Genomic DNA, 15310 nt, shown 5'->3' on the forward strand with positions numbered 1-15310 from the left:
AAAAAAAAAAAAAAAAAAGGAAAGGTTGAGAACCACTGGTCTAATGTTCTATGTTATTGCAATGAAAAGTGTTCCTTGGAGTAAATTGATTAAGATGACAGCAGGAAAACACTTGAGCCTTTTCCGCTTCAGGCATTCAGGTGGCCACAGAGTCCACAGGACACTGCTGCTCTTGGCTTCCTTTTGTGAGTGTGAATGGCATTTGCTTACATTCCTATTGATAGCCTGCACAGTCATTGGTCATGCTGTGGTCCTGACTAGCATTACTGGGTTGGCTAAACTAGTAAGTTAACACAGTTGTAGGCATCCTTCTATTTCCAGAGAAATGTGTGCACTTCCTAATTGATGGTGTAATGTTTACAGCTAGATAGTTGCTACCATTGAGTGTCGGCTGTGTACCAGGGTCTGGGCAGCACTTTATATACATTAAATGCCAACTCTGTGTCCTACAAGAGAGATATTATCTCCATCTTACAAGTGGAAGACTTGAAGCCGAGCCTGGTTAGTGATTTTGTCTGGCACTTGGTAAATAGAATGAGCGTAGCATCCTGATCTAAAAATGTTACAACACTTGCTCTCGGTATCATAGCCTGTGGTCCCACAGCTAAAGCCCGATGACTCTTCGTTCTCAAAATTAGAAACTGGAAATTACACGACCTCAAGGTTAATTTCAGGGTTGTCCAAGAAATTAACCTCGTGGTTGTGTGATATTTCAGAGTTCCATGACCTTTCTCTTTTTATTTTACTCAGGTCTACCTCAGAATCTGGGGATGGATGTGGTGGAGGGAGCCCTGCCCTCGGTTGTCTGTGGGGCGGGGTTATGTCTTTGAAATTGCTTACGCCGCCCTGTATTAGCGTTAACGTCAATAGAAGATAATATTTAAAAGTCTGGGACCCTGAATCAAATCTCAATTAACATTCCAACCCCAGTGCTTGCCAACCACACTGCTCTGGCTCCCTGTCCTCACTATCCAATTAGTCATAAAATAAGTTTGTCTGTGGACAAAGGCTTGAGGACATGTAAACAAATAATCCATGTAAAGACTGGGAATGATGATGTGGTAGGCACACCTGGGAATTCGCTTCTGGTTGGTGGCTTCACTACCTAATTAGGTTACTAATGTCGATGATGTACGGCACTGTGCTAAAATACACCACACTTAAAGGAGAGTTCTAGTAGCCAGAAGAGTAATGAAAACTCTTTTGAGATTTCTAACTCATTTGGATACTTTTCTTTGAAATTACTTTGTAAAAACTATAAATATAAATTTATCTTAGAGGGTCTGAGGTAGACGGCAATCCAGCACAAGGACCTGAATCCTGGCCCCAGCATGCATGCAGAAAGATGGGCAGGTGTGCTTTATGTGCTTGTAAGCCCATGGGGATGAAGCGAGGTGGATTCCTGGGGCTGGTTGAGTGCCAGCCTAGCCTACCTGGTGGTATCAGTTGCCGTGAGAGTCTTTGTCTCAAAAAACAGGATAGGCATTCTGAGGAATTATGCTGAGGATGAGTTCTGGCTTCCACAGGCACACACACACATGCAAAGGCACCAACACACACACACACACACACACACACACACACACACACACAATGGTGATAGTTTTGGTCAACTTGACATAAACTGGGTAATCTGTGAAGAAGAAACTCAATTGAGGAGTTGGCTCTATCAGATTGGCCTGCGGACTTGTCTGTGGGGCATTTGGTTAATTGCTAATTGATGTAAGAGGGCTCAGCCCACTCTAGGGCATGCCACCCATGGGCAGCTGGACCTGGGGTACGTTGGAAAGCAAACTAAGCAGTCGGTGGGGAGCAAGCCAGTAAGCAGTGTTGTTCCATGGTCTCTGCCTCAGTTTCTGCCTCCAGGTTCCTGCTTCAGTTCTTGCCCCGATTTCTCTCGAAGATAGACGGTGACACGGAAATATAAGCCACATAGATCCTTTCCTCCCTAGGTTCCTTTAGGCAATGAGTTCACAGCAAAAGAGAAGCAAATCAGAACAGAGAGCCAGGTAAGCCACTCAGTGGCATTAACATTTGGAAAGCAGTGGTCTGCTTGTCTTTATTAGTGCCCTGAACTTGGATGAAAAGTGAGTCTGTACGGGAATTTGTAGCCACAGCCTAAAGTATTCCCAGATAAATATAAAAATTGCTTTTGTATCTTTGAAATAAAATTGACCAGAAGCCCTGTCCAGCTGTGCTTTGGAGTCATGCTTTTCCCTGGGTAAGTCGTCCTGAGCTAGTCAGCTATTATGCAGAGTCTCATTGTCTGTTTATTGACAAACAGAGGAAACCAAAAGACAGTCATGTGGGCAGATTTCCTCTTGCTGCCCAGGAGGTATTGAGACCGGTGAACTCTAGCCTAAAAAGCAGATTTACCAGGCTGAAGAGCTACAGGGAAGGCTATGTTTAAGAATCTTGATCTGAGGGCTGGCAAGGTGGCTCAGCAGGTAAGAGCACCAACTGCTCTTCCAAAGGTGCTAAGTTCAAATCCTAGCAACCACATGGTGGCTCACAACCACCCATAATGAGATCTGACACCCTCTTCTGGTGGGTGTGTCTGAAGACAGCTACAGTGTACTTACATGTAACAATAAATAAATCTTTAAAAAAAAAAAAGAATCTTGATCTGAGCTCCATAAGCATCAGGTCCGTTTGAGCAGGGAGAACAGGGGATGGACAAGTACTCCCACCAAAGTGTGCTCTAAGTACCTGAGGAGGCTGGAGGTGATGCTTAGGGGTTAGTTAAGTCCTGTCCTTATGTTCATAAGGCCTGGGTAGCATCAGGTACACATGCATATGAGAGGGCATGCTAGAACACACACACACACACACACACACACACACACACACAGAGGACCTAGAAATTAAGTTGTAATTTTAGGATTTGCGAGGAAGCTTTATTTTTTTTTTAAAGAATAATGAATGTGCTTATGTAACCCTCTATTTGTGTTGCTTATATAACATGCTTAACACCTTCAATGTAGGGTATGTTTCCCTGACATCATGAAAGGAACTGAGAGCAGTGAGCTGGTGAAAGAAAGAGGAGACAATTATAGCAGAAATAATGATCTTAAAGGAAACTATAGGGAAAGCTTTAACTTTGCAACTGTAGATTTAAGGACAAGTTTGGTGTTTCCTAGCTAACCCAAGCCTTCATCCAGTAAACAGGAGATGGAAATTTAGAAGTTTAATTCAAAAGTTAAATTCATTAACTGTTGTCAGGTGTTCTGTTGTAGTAGAGGTCTAACTTCTTACAGTTCCAAAAGAAGGTATTTAAACATCCAGCTCAGGACAGGGGTCTAAAAAGTAATCAGAAAACACTGAAGAAATTATTTTTAAGAACCCTTTTCCCCCTTTTGTGGTGCTGGGAACCAAATCAAGGCCTTCATGAACACTAAACACACATTCTTCCACTGACCTACCACAGAGCTGTGCGGGGCTGGATGGGGTGAGGTGAAATGGTGGTTCTAAGCCCAGCAGATGAGCCAGCCCTCCCTCCAGGAAGCAGTGTAGGAGGAGTCAGAGACGAGGCCTATAATTCTCAATGCTCACAGCTGCTCAAGCTGCGGACATTCCTCAAGACTTTCCCCTTATGATAATGGGCACATATGAGTCCAAACCTGAAGGATATGCTTCTTGCTTTTTTAGAAAAAAAGTGAATTTGAGGCCAATTCTGGGTATTGAGTTGGGTTAATTTTATTCTAGGATGAACAGTGGTGTTTAGGTTCTAATAATGTGCAAATTACAGAATGGATGTCTGTATGAGAAGTATTGGTTTTTTAACATACTGGAGGTTAAAGAAAATAGCCTATTTTAGAATTTAGTTACCAATTATAATACTTGGTGTCAGTTGGTTGTTTTATCAATTATACTTTCATTTTTTAGTAATACACATGTGTGATAATAAAAAGACTTATTGCTGGGCCAGTAAATGTTTTTTATGGTCGCCTTGTGCCTCGAAAAATCAACAAAATGTGAGGCTTAGATACTTTATTCATTTTAATATGTACTGTATTGTACATATGGTGAGTATTCAAAACAAATACAGTTCTTTTCTTTCATGATATTCCCAAAGTCAAGTAGAGAAGAAATAGATACAGGTTCTCCATGCCAAGCTCCCAGGGGGCTGTTTTCCAGATGCTGATACCGAGCCTCGTGGTGTTTCACCCTTCTGGTCCACAAATGGAGTCGACATTTTAACAGTCCGCTGCTATCTATAGACGCTGAACTCATGTGTATTGCACTTTATGCCAAAATGGTCTGTGTGTGTGTGTGTGTGTGTGTGTGTGTTGATGTGGAAACTGGAGAATCTGGTTTCCCTTCCCTGCTCAAATGACTTGAGTTAATTCTTCAGGCCCTGCCTCCTTGCTTATATGCTACATAGTTGCCCAAATCAACTTTCTCTGCAGTCTGTGCTTCTGATCACATTAGGGGACAATGAAAGGGTAGCCCTCCCTCCAGGTGATGTAGATACATTGGTGATGTAGATACATTGTTGTCCATCATCAGACATATGCAGGGTTTTTCTGTGTCCTACAGGGTTTTTTTTTTCCAGATACACTCCTATGATTCCTTCTGTAAAGTTGAATCCAGCACTCTGGAAGAGGTTCAGCAGAGAACCTGTAAGAAGAAAAACCTGTGCGGGTGTTATTTTCCTCCAGTCGCTGCTGTGCTTGGCCTCCAAGGCACTGGCAGCTCACTCTTCTGCTGGGCTCCTTATGATCTTTTTCCCTGTGTTCACTGATGTGAGAAATGGGGCTCTAACCTTCGCTGGATTTCTGATCATTTGCAGAGCATCCACGTTTTGGAGAGAACTGCTTCATCCAGCACGGAGCCCTCTGTCAGTCGGCAATTGCTAGAGCCGGAGCCCATCCCCCTCTCCAAGGTCAGTGACAGGGTGAGATTTCTCCCACAGCTAGCCCAGTGCCTGCTCTGGGGCCAAATGAACTGTAAATAACTTTGCCACTTGACTCTCCTAAGGTAGCTGTGTTGCCAACTGCGGGGCTTCTCTGCTGCTTTTCCTTCTTCCTTCACAGAGAGTTTTTTCTGCATTGTATGAGGGGAGAAGAAAAGAAAGTATATTTTCCCTGGGTTTTTAGGGTTATATGTGAAGGTCTAAAAGTATTTTAAGAGGGAAAAATAAGGGAAAACATTATTATCTCCTTTTAAATAGGTGAGCAGATAATCCTATGACAAATTAATGTAGGAAAGAAAAAAAAAAACATGAGGTCCAGCAATTATATTATTGCTGTGTCCTGAATACTAGACACTATACAAAGTATTTGAGTACATCATCACATTTAATACCATTTTCATAAGCTGTTCCTAACATATATGTATTTATTACCTTTGATGAATCTGGAGACTCATAGTTAGCAGTTTGCCCTAAGACAAAAGAGCTATTATGTGGCAGGGAAATGCAAGGTAGATGTGCCCCGTTCTTTGACCTAGGCTCTGTATCTCTGCCTCACCTGTAAGGTCCGATGGTACCCACACCTAGTTGGCCATCACACATAGTGAGTTCTGGTCTCTTCTAGTGTTTACCTTCCAGCGGTGACTCCGAGGAGAGCAGTACAGATTAAGACTCTTTCTGTAACATGGAAGCCAGAGTTCTTTCCACTTCAGCCTGTTCTCCCTCAGACATGGGAAGCATCTGAAGTTATTTATGTCTAAAATACAAAAGTTCTTCAAGAAGATGCACCCCCTACTTATCCCCACCCCTCTGATGTATTCAGTGGGGTCAATGAGCTTGTTTCCTAATGGGAAAACTCTAAGAAGAGAGATTAAAGATGACTAGTTATAAATGTGTGATCCTGACCCTTTGCTTTCCTATATAAAGCATAAACTTAAGAAAAGAACATGTTCCTATACTTCCCTATTATTACGGGCACATATACTTGTGTGTTTTATACCTTAAAGATGTTACAAGCTACAGAATTTATTCTGTTGGGCAGGAGTAGAGGAAAAGAATTATTAAACTATAAAAATAATTTAGAGGGTAGGTGGAGAGATGGCCTAACAGTTAAGAGTGCCTGATGCTCTTACAGAATACAACGGCCTGTAATTCCAGCTCCAGGAGATGAGTGGCATGGACACACAATTAAAAAATAAAAACAAGCTCTTACTCTCTTACCCTCTTCCCTCTCTGTCCTTTCTCTCCCCATTCCCTTCCCCCCACCTCTCTCTCTTCTCCAATATGTTCATGGCTGCCCTGCTCCCTCTCTTTTTTTTTCTCTCTCTCTCCCTTTCTCTGTCTCTACTCCCTCCTCAGCAGCCCTCCCCATGCCCTAAATAAGCTCTACTCCATACTAAAAGATAAGTGGATAAATAAATAAATAAAACCCAAATCTTTAAAAAATAGCTTAGAAAGAAAAAGGATAGACGTCCATTTGAACAATGAATGGATACTACGTACTTGGTCAATATAATTGACATATCCCTTTGAAGCACCTATCCTCTGTAGCTAGCAAAAAGATGAAGTAATACATAGATGAGGGTATAATGGCCACTTGGTGTGGGTACCATGGGACTTTAGAGGTGAGGCAGAGATGGACAGCACAGGTTATAGAATGGAGCACATTTACCAAACACTTATTTTGTGTTATGCATTCTCTCGGCCAGCCTCCAGATTGTTAGAGTGGGTGCTGACTTTCTCATTTTCCATAGACTCCCAGCATGCAGGTCTAATCTGCTTCCAACAACTTGCCAGCTTACACAAGCTATGATGTAGGCCTAGTGACCCAACAGAGGGTCCTGGCTAGGAATCCTGACAGCATTCACTACCCCATTGTTTCTGTTGCTTCTCATTTAAATCCTGCTTTTGTTCTTCCATTAGTAGATGTGGACAAATCTTGGGGTTTCCTAAGATGAGTTAGTGTATCCACCAGGGTACCGCTGCATCTCACCACTTCAGACCATTCTGTGAGAACACAGGCTTCCTAGGTCCTGGTTGGTAGGAGGACTTTGAACAAGGCATTGCCTTGGCTTGGGATTTATTTAAATTCTTTGATGTTTTTAGCTCTTGAGGCATTTTTACGTAAAGCACCTCACCCATAGACGATCTTGTACTTTTTATACTTTGAAGGCATTACAAGATACAAAATTTATTCCCCAGGCAGGAGTAGACTTCTATTCCATGGAAAGGGAAGAATTATTCAGCTATGAGAGAATTATTAAACTATAATTTAGCGGGTGGTTGGGGAGATGGCTCAGCAGTTAAGAGCACTCAAATACTTGCATGTCAGTCAAGTACCTGCATGATGTCTTCAGGGCTCTTGTTTCTGTTTCTGAGTAGACCTAGGAAGAGCAGAAACTCCTGAGTTGAAAATAAATATACTGATTGGAATTTCAGGGAAAATGTACTCTTTGATTTTTAGGAAGTGATTTTAATTTTCTTACGATCTACCTAGTTCACTAAGCAAGAAGGAGGAATTTCAGCGTCATGGAAAAGAGAATGTAGAGGGTTCAGTCTCGTGTGGAGATGGGTTGTTTCCTTTCCTACATATTTTATTTGCAACCTTATCATCCATCAGCATTTATAATTGAAATAGGTGCAGCTATTACTTGCCATGCTTTTATCCTTTGCCCCTTTGTCAGCCTGACAGCCGATCTAATTGTTAGAACCGAGTTGGGATTCTGTTCTGTCTCTTTCGCTGGACACAGGAGTATTGCATCTGAGTAAATGGCACTGCTAGTTCGGAGTGCAGCATTCCACTTAGGAAACAGACTTTAACTTTTGGCCTGTTTTGCCTTACCTCTCTCCTGTTCTCCAGTTCTTCTCCCCCCAAAAGGAAAGAAAACCACTCTAACATAAATAAGAAGTGGTAGCTACAGAGAGATGAGTTTGTGTTGTCCCCAGACTTTAATTAGTAAGGAGGAAAAATTGTACTTGTTACTAAATGGTTCCATTTATGTCATATAGAGATTCTTCATGGGAGGAGCAGCAAGGGAGGCTGGTCTACTCTTTTAAACAGAATGTAGGTAGACATAACGTTAAATACAAATCACGTATCACTAAGAACAGATGCCCAGTGACTATATTTACCCACATATGGGAAGTTGCTCTCTCTTAACTTCCTAATTGTGCCTATCATCTTTATGGAGTAGTCACTATTCCAATGAGAGCCGAAAGCCAGAGGTCCTTGTTGGTGTGTGTCAGAACTTACTATGTTCTTGTATGGTCTTTACACTGTTCATAAGTGGGTTGTACTTCTGAATTGCAACCCATATTAAGAAAGGATGCCAGATCCTTCATGTGCTCCCTGAGGTCATGTGACACATGTACTTGTATCAGTCAAAAGCCATGATATTCTATAGAACCTGAAGCTGTCTCATCAGAAACATTCTTATATTTAAGTAACAGATCAATTGTAGCGTTAATAATGTTGTGGGTTTTTTGAGACAGGTTCTCACTGTGTGGCTCCATCCTGCCTGGAACTTGCTATGTAGAAGAGACTGACCTGGAACTCACAAAGATCCACCTGCCTCTGCCTCCTAAGTGCTGGGAGTAAAGGCATGCACCACCACATGTAGCTCAGATCAGTCACAGTTTCTGGCAGAATTACCTTCAAGTAAAAAAAACATGTCTTGAACTGTTGCATATACTTGAAAGAATGTATAATGTTGCCAAATACACACACACACACACACACACACACACACACACACACGCCATTTCTGTAAGATTTGTAGCTCATTCCTCAGCAGTGACTATGGATATAAGGAAATGGCTCTTTCCTGAGGTCGGGCGGGATTTGTAGGATGCAGGCTCAGTGCTAGATTTAGGCTTTTTAGAGAGACAGGACCATCTCTGCATTTTATCTCCCAATAAAAGAGAAAATTCCACCCTAGATACCCATATTTTCATTTAGCGTAGATTAAACTTGGTCCCAAAGCAAGCAGCTTCTAGGATGAGGAGAAAGAGGAGAAAGAGATGGTGGCTCCAGCCCTCTTCATCTGCACCTGATAATGGCACTTCCTCCCTGAGACCTTCAGAGCCTACTACTGGCTGCAGGGTTGGACCTCTATCCATTCTCACTCTGCCCTTCCTTAGGAGTGGAAGTGAAAGTCTTTTCAGAATGCAAGTACCCAGTGAGCTGGGGCTGGGACATCCTACAGTGGGCCTGTCCTCATCTGCATGGTGTGTCCAAGCCTTCTGAAGCTGAGGCTGCATAGCTGCATGCATGGAAAGATTTTCCCTCGCAAAACTTTTGGGAGGGAAGTGAGACACATGGTAGTTCTGGGTGCCATGCCACCGCTCTAGAATCAGGGATGGTCAGAATGTTGCTAGATCTGTGATCACCTAGACCTGTGATTCTCAACCTTCCTAGCGCCACCACCCTTTAATACAGTTCTTCATGTTGTGATGACCTCCAACCATAAGATTATTTTGTTGCTACTTCATAACTAATTTTGCTACTGTTATGAATCCTAATGTAAACATCTGATATGAGACCCCAGTGAAAGGGTGGTTTCAACCCCCAAGGGGTAGAGAACCATTGTTCTAGAGCATGTAGGCCCATAGTAATGATCTGGTCCCTGGATTTTCAAGCCCAGGGTCAAGAGTCAAGTAGACTTGCCAAAAGGAGTGGAGTGAAGCCCACCACTGAAGACCAGCACTGTTTACTTGCTAAGTTCCATGTCGCCAAGAGCTTATAAGCTAGCAGAAAATCTGGGCTTTTTTTTTTAAGTTGAAAAATCATCTGATTTGTAAATGCTGATGGTTTTTAAAAATTAGTAGCATATATGAAGAAAACGTGTTATCTAACAGAAGGGTAAGAGTGAGACCTTAGAACCAAAGTCTTTATGATTATGATTATGATCATTATTATTATTATTATTATTATTATTATTATTATTTGTTTACTTTTGAGTTTTATTCTTGCTGTTGGGAAGATTGAATCTGGGGCCTTTTGGTATGCTAAGCATATGCCTGACCAATGATCTAGGACCCAGCTCCATTCTTAGCCTTGTAGCTTTGCAGCTTTACTCTTTCCATGGGATCTCCAGGGAATGTGCCTCCTTGAAGGCCTGGACTTCTCTGCTGTTGAGTGAGGCTTTGGTGCGTATTTGGAGATGCCCAGGGCTGTTGTGGTAGAAAGCAGGACTACAGCCCCGCTGCAGGCTCTGCGCTAATAACCCTTATGTTCTGCATCAGACCTCTGCAACCTTTCCGTTTGTACCCAGAAAGCCAGCGGGGTTGACACACTGACTGAACAGTTGTTACCAGATCTCTAATTTTAAAACTTTAAAGTGCCACTGTGTCCCAGGATCATCACAGGGGTTGGGGGCAGGATGCATTTTAAACACTCTGAGTACAGGAAATCAAAAAATTCCGTTCTACTGCCAAGCAAGCAGAGTGTCCCCAGCATGCCTCTCGTGGAGTCTGCGTGCCTCTGGGTCTACCTGGGAAACTCCTAGGAGCTTCACTTGAAAGTCCATGGCTTGTTTTGATGCTCCAATTAGCTCCAGAATGTCACTCATCCTAATGGCGGCCCGAGCGTAGCATCAAAGGTGACTTTCTGCCTAAGAGCCTTCTTAAATGTGCATCATTAAGTGCAGAAAATAAATGATTTGTTTTTCTTTTCTCTCAGGAAGCTGACAGCTGGGAAATTATAGAAGGGCTGAAAATAGGCCAAACCAATGTCCAGAAACCAGACAGGCACGAGGGATTTATGCTGAAGAAAAGAAAATGGCCTTTAAAGGGCTGGCACAAGGTAATGTCGTAATCAGATTGAGGCTGAGAGCATCAGCATAGAGGTCTGACTTGCTATTAGGTGGGAAACAAAGGTCACTGGAGTTTATGAGTGTGAGATCGTGTCTCTAAGACAAAACAAAAACAAACAAAAACCCAGAATGGAGAGGAGAGAGGAGACAGAAGACTCGAGGAGGACAAGAGAGGAGGAGAAGCCAAAACAAATTGTGTGACACTGAGGAGAACGCTGCCTTCCATTCTCAGTAGAACCTTTTTTCTTAGGCACCATGGTGCAGACACATCACTGCAAGAGCAACTTTGTGCGTTCACCACTTCTGCTGACCAACGTCGTCTCAGAGTAGAAGGGTTTGCTAACCAAAGGCTTGGGTAGCGGCCACCCCCTGCCTCAAAGCAGACAGGCTATGGATTACAACTTCCTTAAAGAAATGGACAGACAGGAAATGCTACCCCAACCTGTCTCCAGAGGATGAAGCCAGTTAAAAGGGCTTCCACTAATACATTGTTCCCTGGTACCCTTCAGCCCATACAAGTACCCCAGTACCAAGGATTGCCCCTCATTCACCATTCTTTGGACTTGGATTTTGTCCAGCAAGTGATTCCTCCTGGGCCCGCCTCTTCCTTCCACCGCTTTTCTTCATCTTATCATCAATAGCCTTATTTAGCTCTTTCCTGTGACATCCTGGAAGTTATTCCTGGTTAAACTTATTTAATAGAAACTTAAAATGGGGGAAAGCAGGCCAAAACCACATTTTCAAAAATGAATAGCTAAGCTCAGTTTGCCACTCTTACTTCAACAAAGTGGCTGTGGACTGACATCCTTCCGGACTGTGCATATTTAGCATAAACAGTAAGAGAAAAATCCCCAGTGCTTTCTCCTCACCCTAACACCTCCACATATTGATTAAGCACCAGCCCATAGGAATGCCCAAGTCTCTGCTGATTTGTTTTTTACCGTAGAATTTTTTGACTTTGGCAAGTACCTGTTGTTTTCAAGAGTCCCAAACAAAAGGATTACAGTGGCCCTTTGTGAGTTCTAGGCAGAATGGCTTTGGGGACCTGATATCCTGCTATCTCAGCAGCTATGTGTTCATGCATCCCATGGAACCCGTCCAGCAGAGGATATTCCGGGCAGCAGAAGGACTTGATGCACGTGCTGCAGAGCGAGAAGCGGGGCCCGTGGTGTGGCTGCCGCCTGAGAGTTGTGTGGTTTCTGTTTGAGTGGTCCACAGAAAGAAAGCCAACATTAGAGAGATCTTCAGTCTATGCGGTTAAAAAAATGGCACATCTGCCAGGCAGTGGTGGCGCACGCCTTTAATCCCAGCACTTGGGAGGCAGAGGCAGGTGGATTTCTGAGTTTGAGGCCAGCCTGGTCTACAGAGTGAGTTCCAGGACAGCCAGAGCTACACAGAGAAACCCTGTCTCAGGGGGGAGGGGGGAATGGCAAATCTACTAAGACTGGATGAGGTGACCCCAAGGCATATAATTGCTTACTCACCCTCCTTTTTAGTTTCTTATTTTAAAAAATGAATTCTATTCATTCTTTGAGAATTTCATGCATGTATACAATGTATTCTGATCATATTCACCATTCCTCCCCAGTTTCTCCCAGAGTGCCTCAGCATACCCTCTTATCAACTTCATGCTCTTTTTGTTCTTATGTATGTGTATTTCGCTGGGCTCACTTAGTATTGCCATGTGCATTCATTGGGGCTGTTCACCAGAGCGTGAGCAACTTCCCAGTAGACACATCCCCAAGGAAAAAGAACAAATCCCCTTTCCCTGGTAGTCACCAACTACCACTCAGGGTGGGGCCCCTTATTCTTAATGTAGCTGGAAACAATATTTAATCTCCTTTCCTAATAATAGAACACAAGCATATTGCCAAGGAGAAAATATGTGCATATTGCCAAGGTCACTTAAGCCTTGTGAGTAATTTATTAGTAATGGATCCGGTGTGATGGCATCTGCAATGGCTATGAGAACTTTTAGAAAGTATCAATGGGTATCCAATGGAAGTTCAGGGGTTTAACTCTGGGGTGAACACTTCCCTGGAGAATAGTATTGAAGTGTTTACAGAACTGCCATGATCTCTCCAGGTTATTTTTTCTCACTTTTATAATGTCCCAATGCAGTTTGGTCATGAAGTGTAAGCTGCAGGTCCTTAGATCTCCACCTTGTGAAGACAAACCATGGAGAAAAGATTTCATCCTTGGCATGTGTAAAATCATCCTACAAGAACTCTGACCCACTAACCTCACTTCCTGTGACAGACTGTGGCCAGATGCCCTGAATCGGTGTATCAGAACCATCAAACATGTTAACTGCTGATGCCAAGTGACTTGCGACCCACACTTGTGAATGCTTTGTGTAATTCAGAGAACAAACAGTAACTGGGGTGTTTGGTTCTTGCAGCGCTTTTTTGTCCTGGATAATGGAATGCTAAAGTATTCAAAGGCACCTCTTGATGTAAGTAGCTCGAAGGACATGCTTCACAGATTGATGTAGAATTCTGCTTGAAGTGAGTAAACACTGTAGCTGTGCAAACGCTGTGCCATGGCTACCGGCTTTCTGCATGTCTGTGCCTGTAATGTTTAACAAGCTACCAACTGCATGTTCTAGAGAAGGTGTGCTTTATGCTTATACTCAACAAGATAGCATAAAATCTCAAAGGAGTGCATAAATACTTAACTATTTTTTAAAGCAGAACTTCAACCTAAAAGTGACACGTTAATAAAAATCACCTTTCTCTTCTAAAGAAAAAAATCTTGCACATGTTTTTTTCTTTTCACCTTGAAATAAATCCCATGATCTTTGCTTTTTGAGATTTAAAGCCCTCCTGTTCTTGTCAAAAAATCTGTCTTTTGTACTTAATTTGTGATTCATTCACTTTTTTATCTTGAAAACCCCAACTCATTAAAATTATTCCAAACTGCTTTTGCTTAGTATCTAAGTAATAGTTTGCTTGCAAATCTCAAAGTTGCTTCCTTCCTTCCTACCATGTGATGTAGGGAGATAACCAAGGGCTGAGACTCGGCTTTGTCTGCCTCTGTGCCATGGAAATAGTTAGGTCCTTGCTCAGCGGAGGACGGCCAGAGGAAGGGGCTGACTGATCCCTGATTTCTGGTCTCAGCTGCCCAGTCTGCCCCAGCAGCTGTCATGTAGCTGATTCATGGGTGTTCAGGGTCACGGTTCAAAAGTTGACTTCAGTTATTTTGGGGAATCCTCTGCATTGCCTTATGGAGGAGATAGAAGCTAAGCTCTCTGGAATTAGGAAGATCTGACATTACTAGTGCCCAAAATAAGAGTAAGATGAGCAGTGTTGCATGCTGAGATTGATGTAAAGTCGTGGCAGATTCAACTGTCCTATCTATCCCCTAGCTGTTTTCTCTTAATTAAAAAGAATGTATACACTTTGTATAGATGAGTTACAATTTACCTTGAGCTCATCTTAGCTCAGAGCAGAAACACACCCACCTGTGCACCCTTCCAGCGTGTTCACTGATCTGTTGATTTCAGATCCAAAAAGGGAAGGTTCATGGAAGCATAGATGTCGGACTGTCTGTCATGTCGATTAAAAAGAAAGCTCGGAGAATAGACCTTGACACGGAGGAGCACATCTATCATTTGAAGGTGAAATTGCTTTCAGCATCTGGTGTTAGCAGGGGATATGATTTACCCACGCTGGTGGCAGCCAGGAGACCATTTCCACAGCTGTCTCTGTTGCTCCCTGTTCCAGGTGAAATCCCAGGACTGGTTTGATGCTTGGGTCTCCAAACTGCGCCATCACAGGTTGTACCGTCAGAATGAAATTGTGAGGTCACCAAGAGATGCCAGCTTCCACATATTTCCTGCAACTTCGACAGCCGAGTCCTCCCCAGCCGCTAATGTCTCTGTCGTGGATGGAAAGGTATGACTTTGTGCTGGAAGAAGTCACCTGGAAATTGCTTAGAAAGTTATCCATGCACGTCCCTCTGTCTCCTTTAAAAACAGCAGAAAGAGAAGTTTGTTTTTGTGATCTTACACCCAGAAAACAAGTGATATTGTCACTAGTGTTAAACACAAAGATGAGGCAGGTGTGTGAATCACCAAGAGAGTTTCTTTGTGATTAATAGACAACAGCATTTTTGTGTGGCTTTTTAGAAATATTGGGAGCAAGCATTTGTTTAATCGCCATCTGGGAATTCTTGGGTAGTAATAAAGTGACCCCAAAGTTCTGAAAAACATGAAACTTATTTTTTTTGTTTTGAGCTATAATGTATACATGACCTAGAGCTATAATGTATATGTACATGACTTGCTTCCCTCTGGAGTGAATGAAAATCAGATGAAGAAGGAACAGTGGCATCAGTGGTGTTCCAATGAGGAAATACATTAGGTATATGACAGTCATTCATCTCTATAATCTGTCACATAGCCAAGTTCAGACACTGTGTTTGCACATATACAAGTGACATAGCCATCCCAGAATCTGATCGCACAGCTGCTTCCAAAATCAGCACCTCCTTTCATTAAACCCGAGGACCAGATAAGAGGTGCTGCAGGTCTTTAGGATGTTATAAGCATTCATAGTCTGTGTTGAAGAAAAGCTGGAGGTAT

At 42.8% G+C, this 15310-nt stretch overlaps 1 protein-coding gene across 9 annotated transcripts in view; it reads left to right on the forward strand.

The window, feature by feature from the left end:
* Osbpl6 (oxysterol binding protein like 6) overlaps window positions 1–15310 on the forward strand; it is a 194222-nt gene that overhangs the window by 132524 nt on the left and 46388 nt on the right. For all 9 annotated transcript variants that reach the window (XM_031370696.1, XM_031370699.1, XM_031370702.1 and 6 more), the window contains exons 4-8: window positions 4793–4885; window positions 10593–10715; window positions 13127–13180; window positions 14231–14344; window positions 14451–14621. In XM_031370696.1, coding sequence (XP_031226556.1) covers window positions 4793–4885; window positions 10593–10715; window positions 13127–13180; window positions 14231–14344; window positions 14451–14621 — 555 coding nt within the window. The remainder of the gene's footprint in view (window positions 1–4792; window positions 4886–10592; window positions 10716–13126; window positions 13181–14230; window positions 14345–14450; window positions 14622–15310) is intronic.

Source organism: Mastomys coucha, unplaced genomic scaffold, assembly GCF_008632895.1.
Source record: "Mastomys coucha isolate ucsf_1 unplaced genomic scaffold, UCSF_Mcou_1 pScaffold15, whole genome shotgun sequence".
Classification (NCBI taxonomy): Eukaryota; Metazoa; Chordata; class Mammalia; order Rodentia; family Muridae; genus Mastomys; species Mastomys coucha.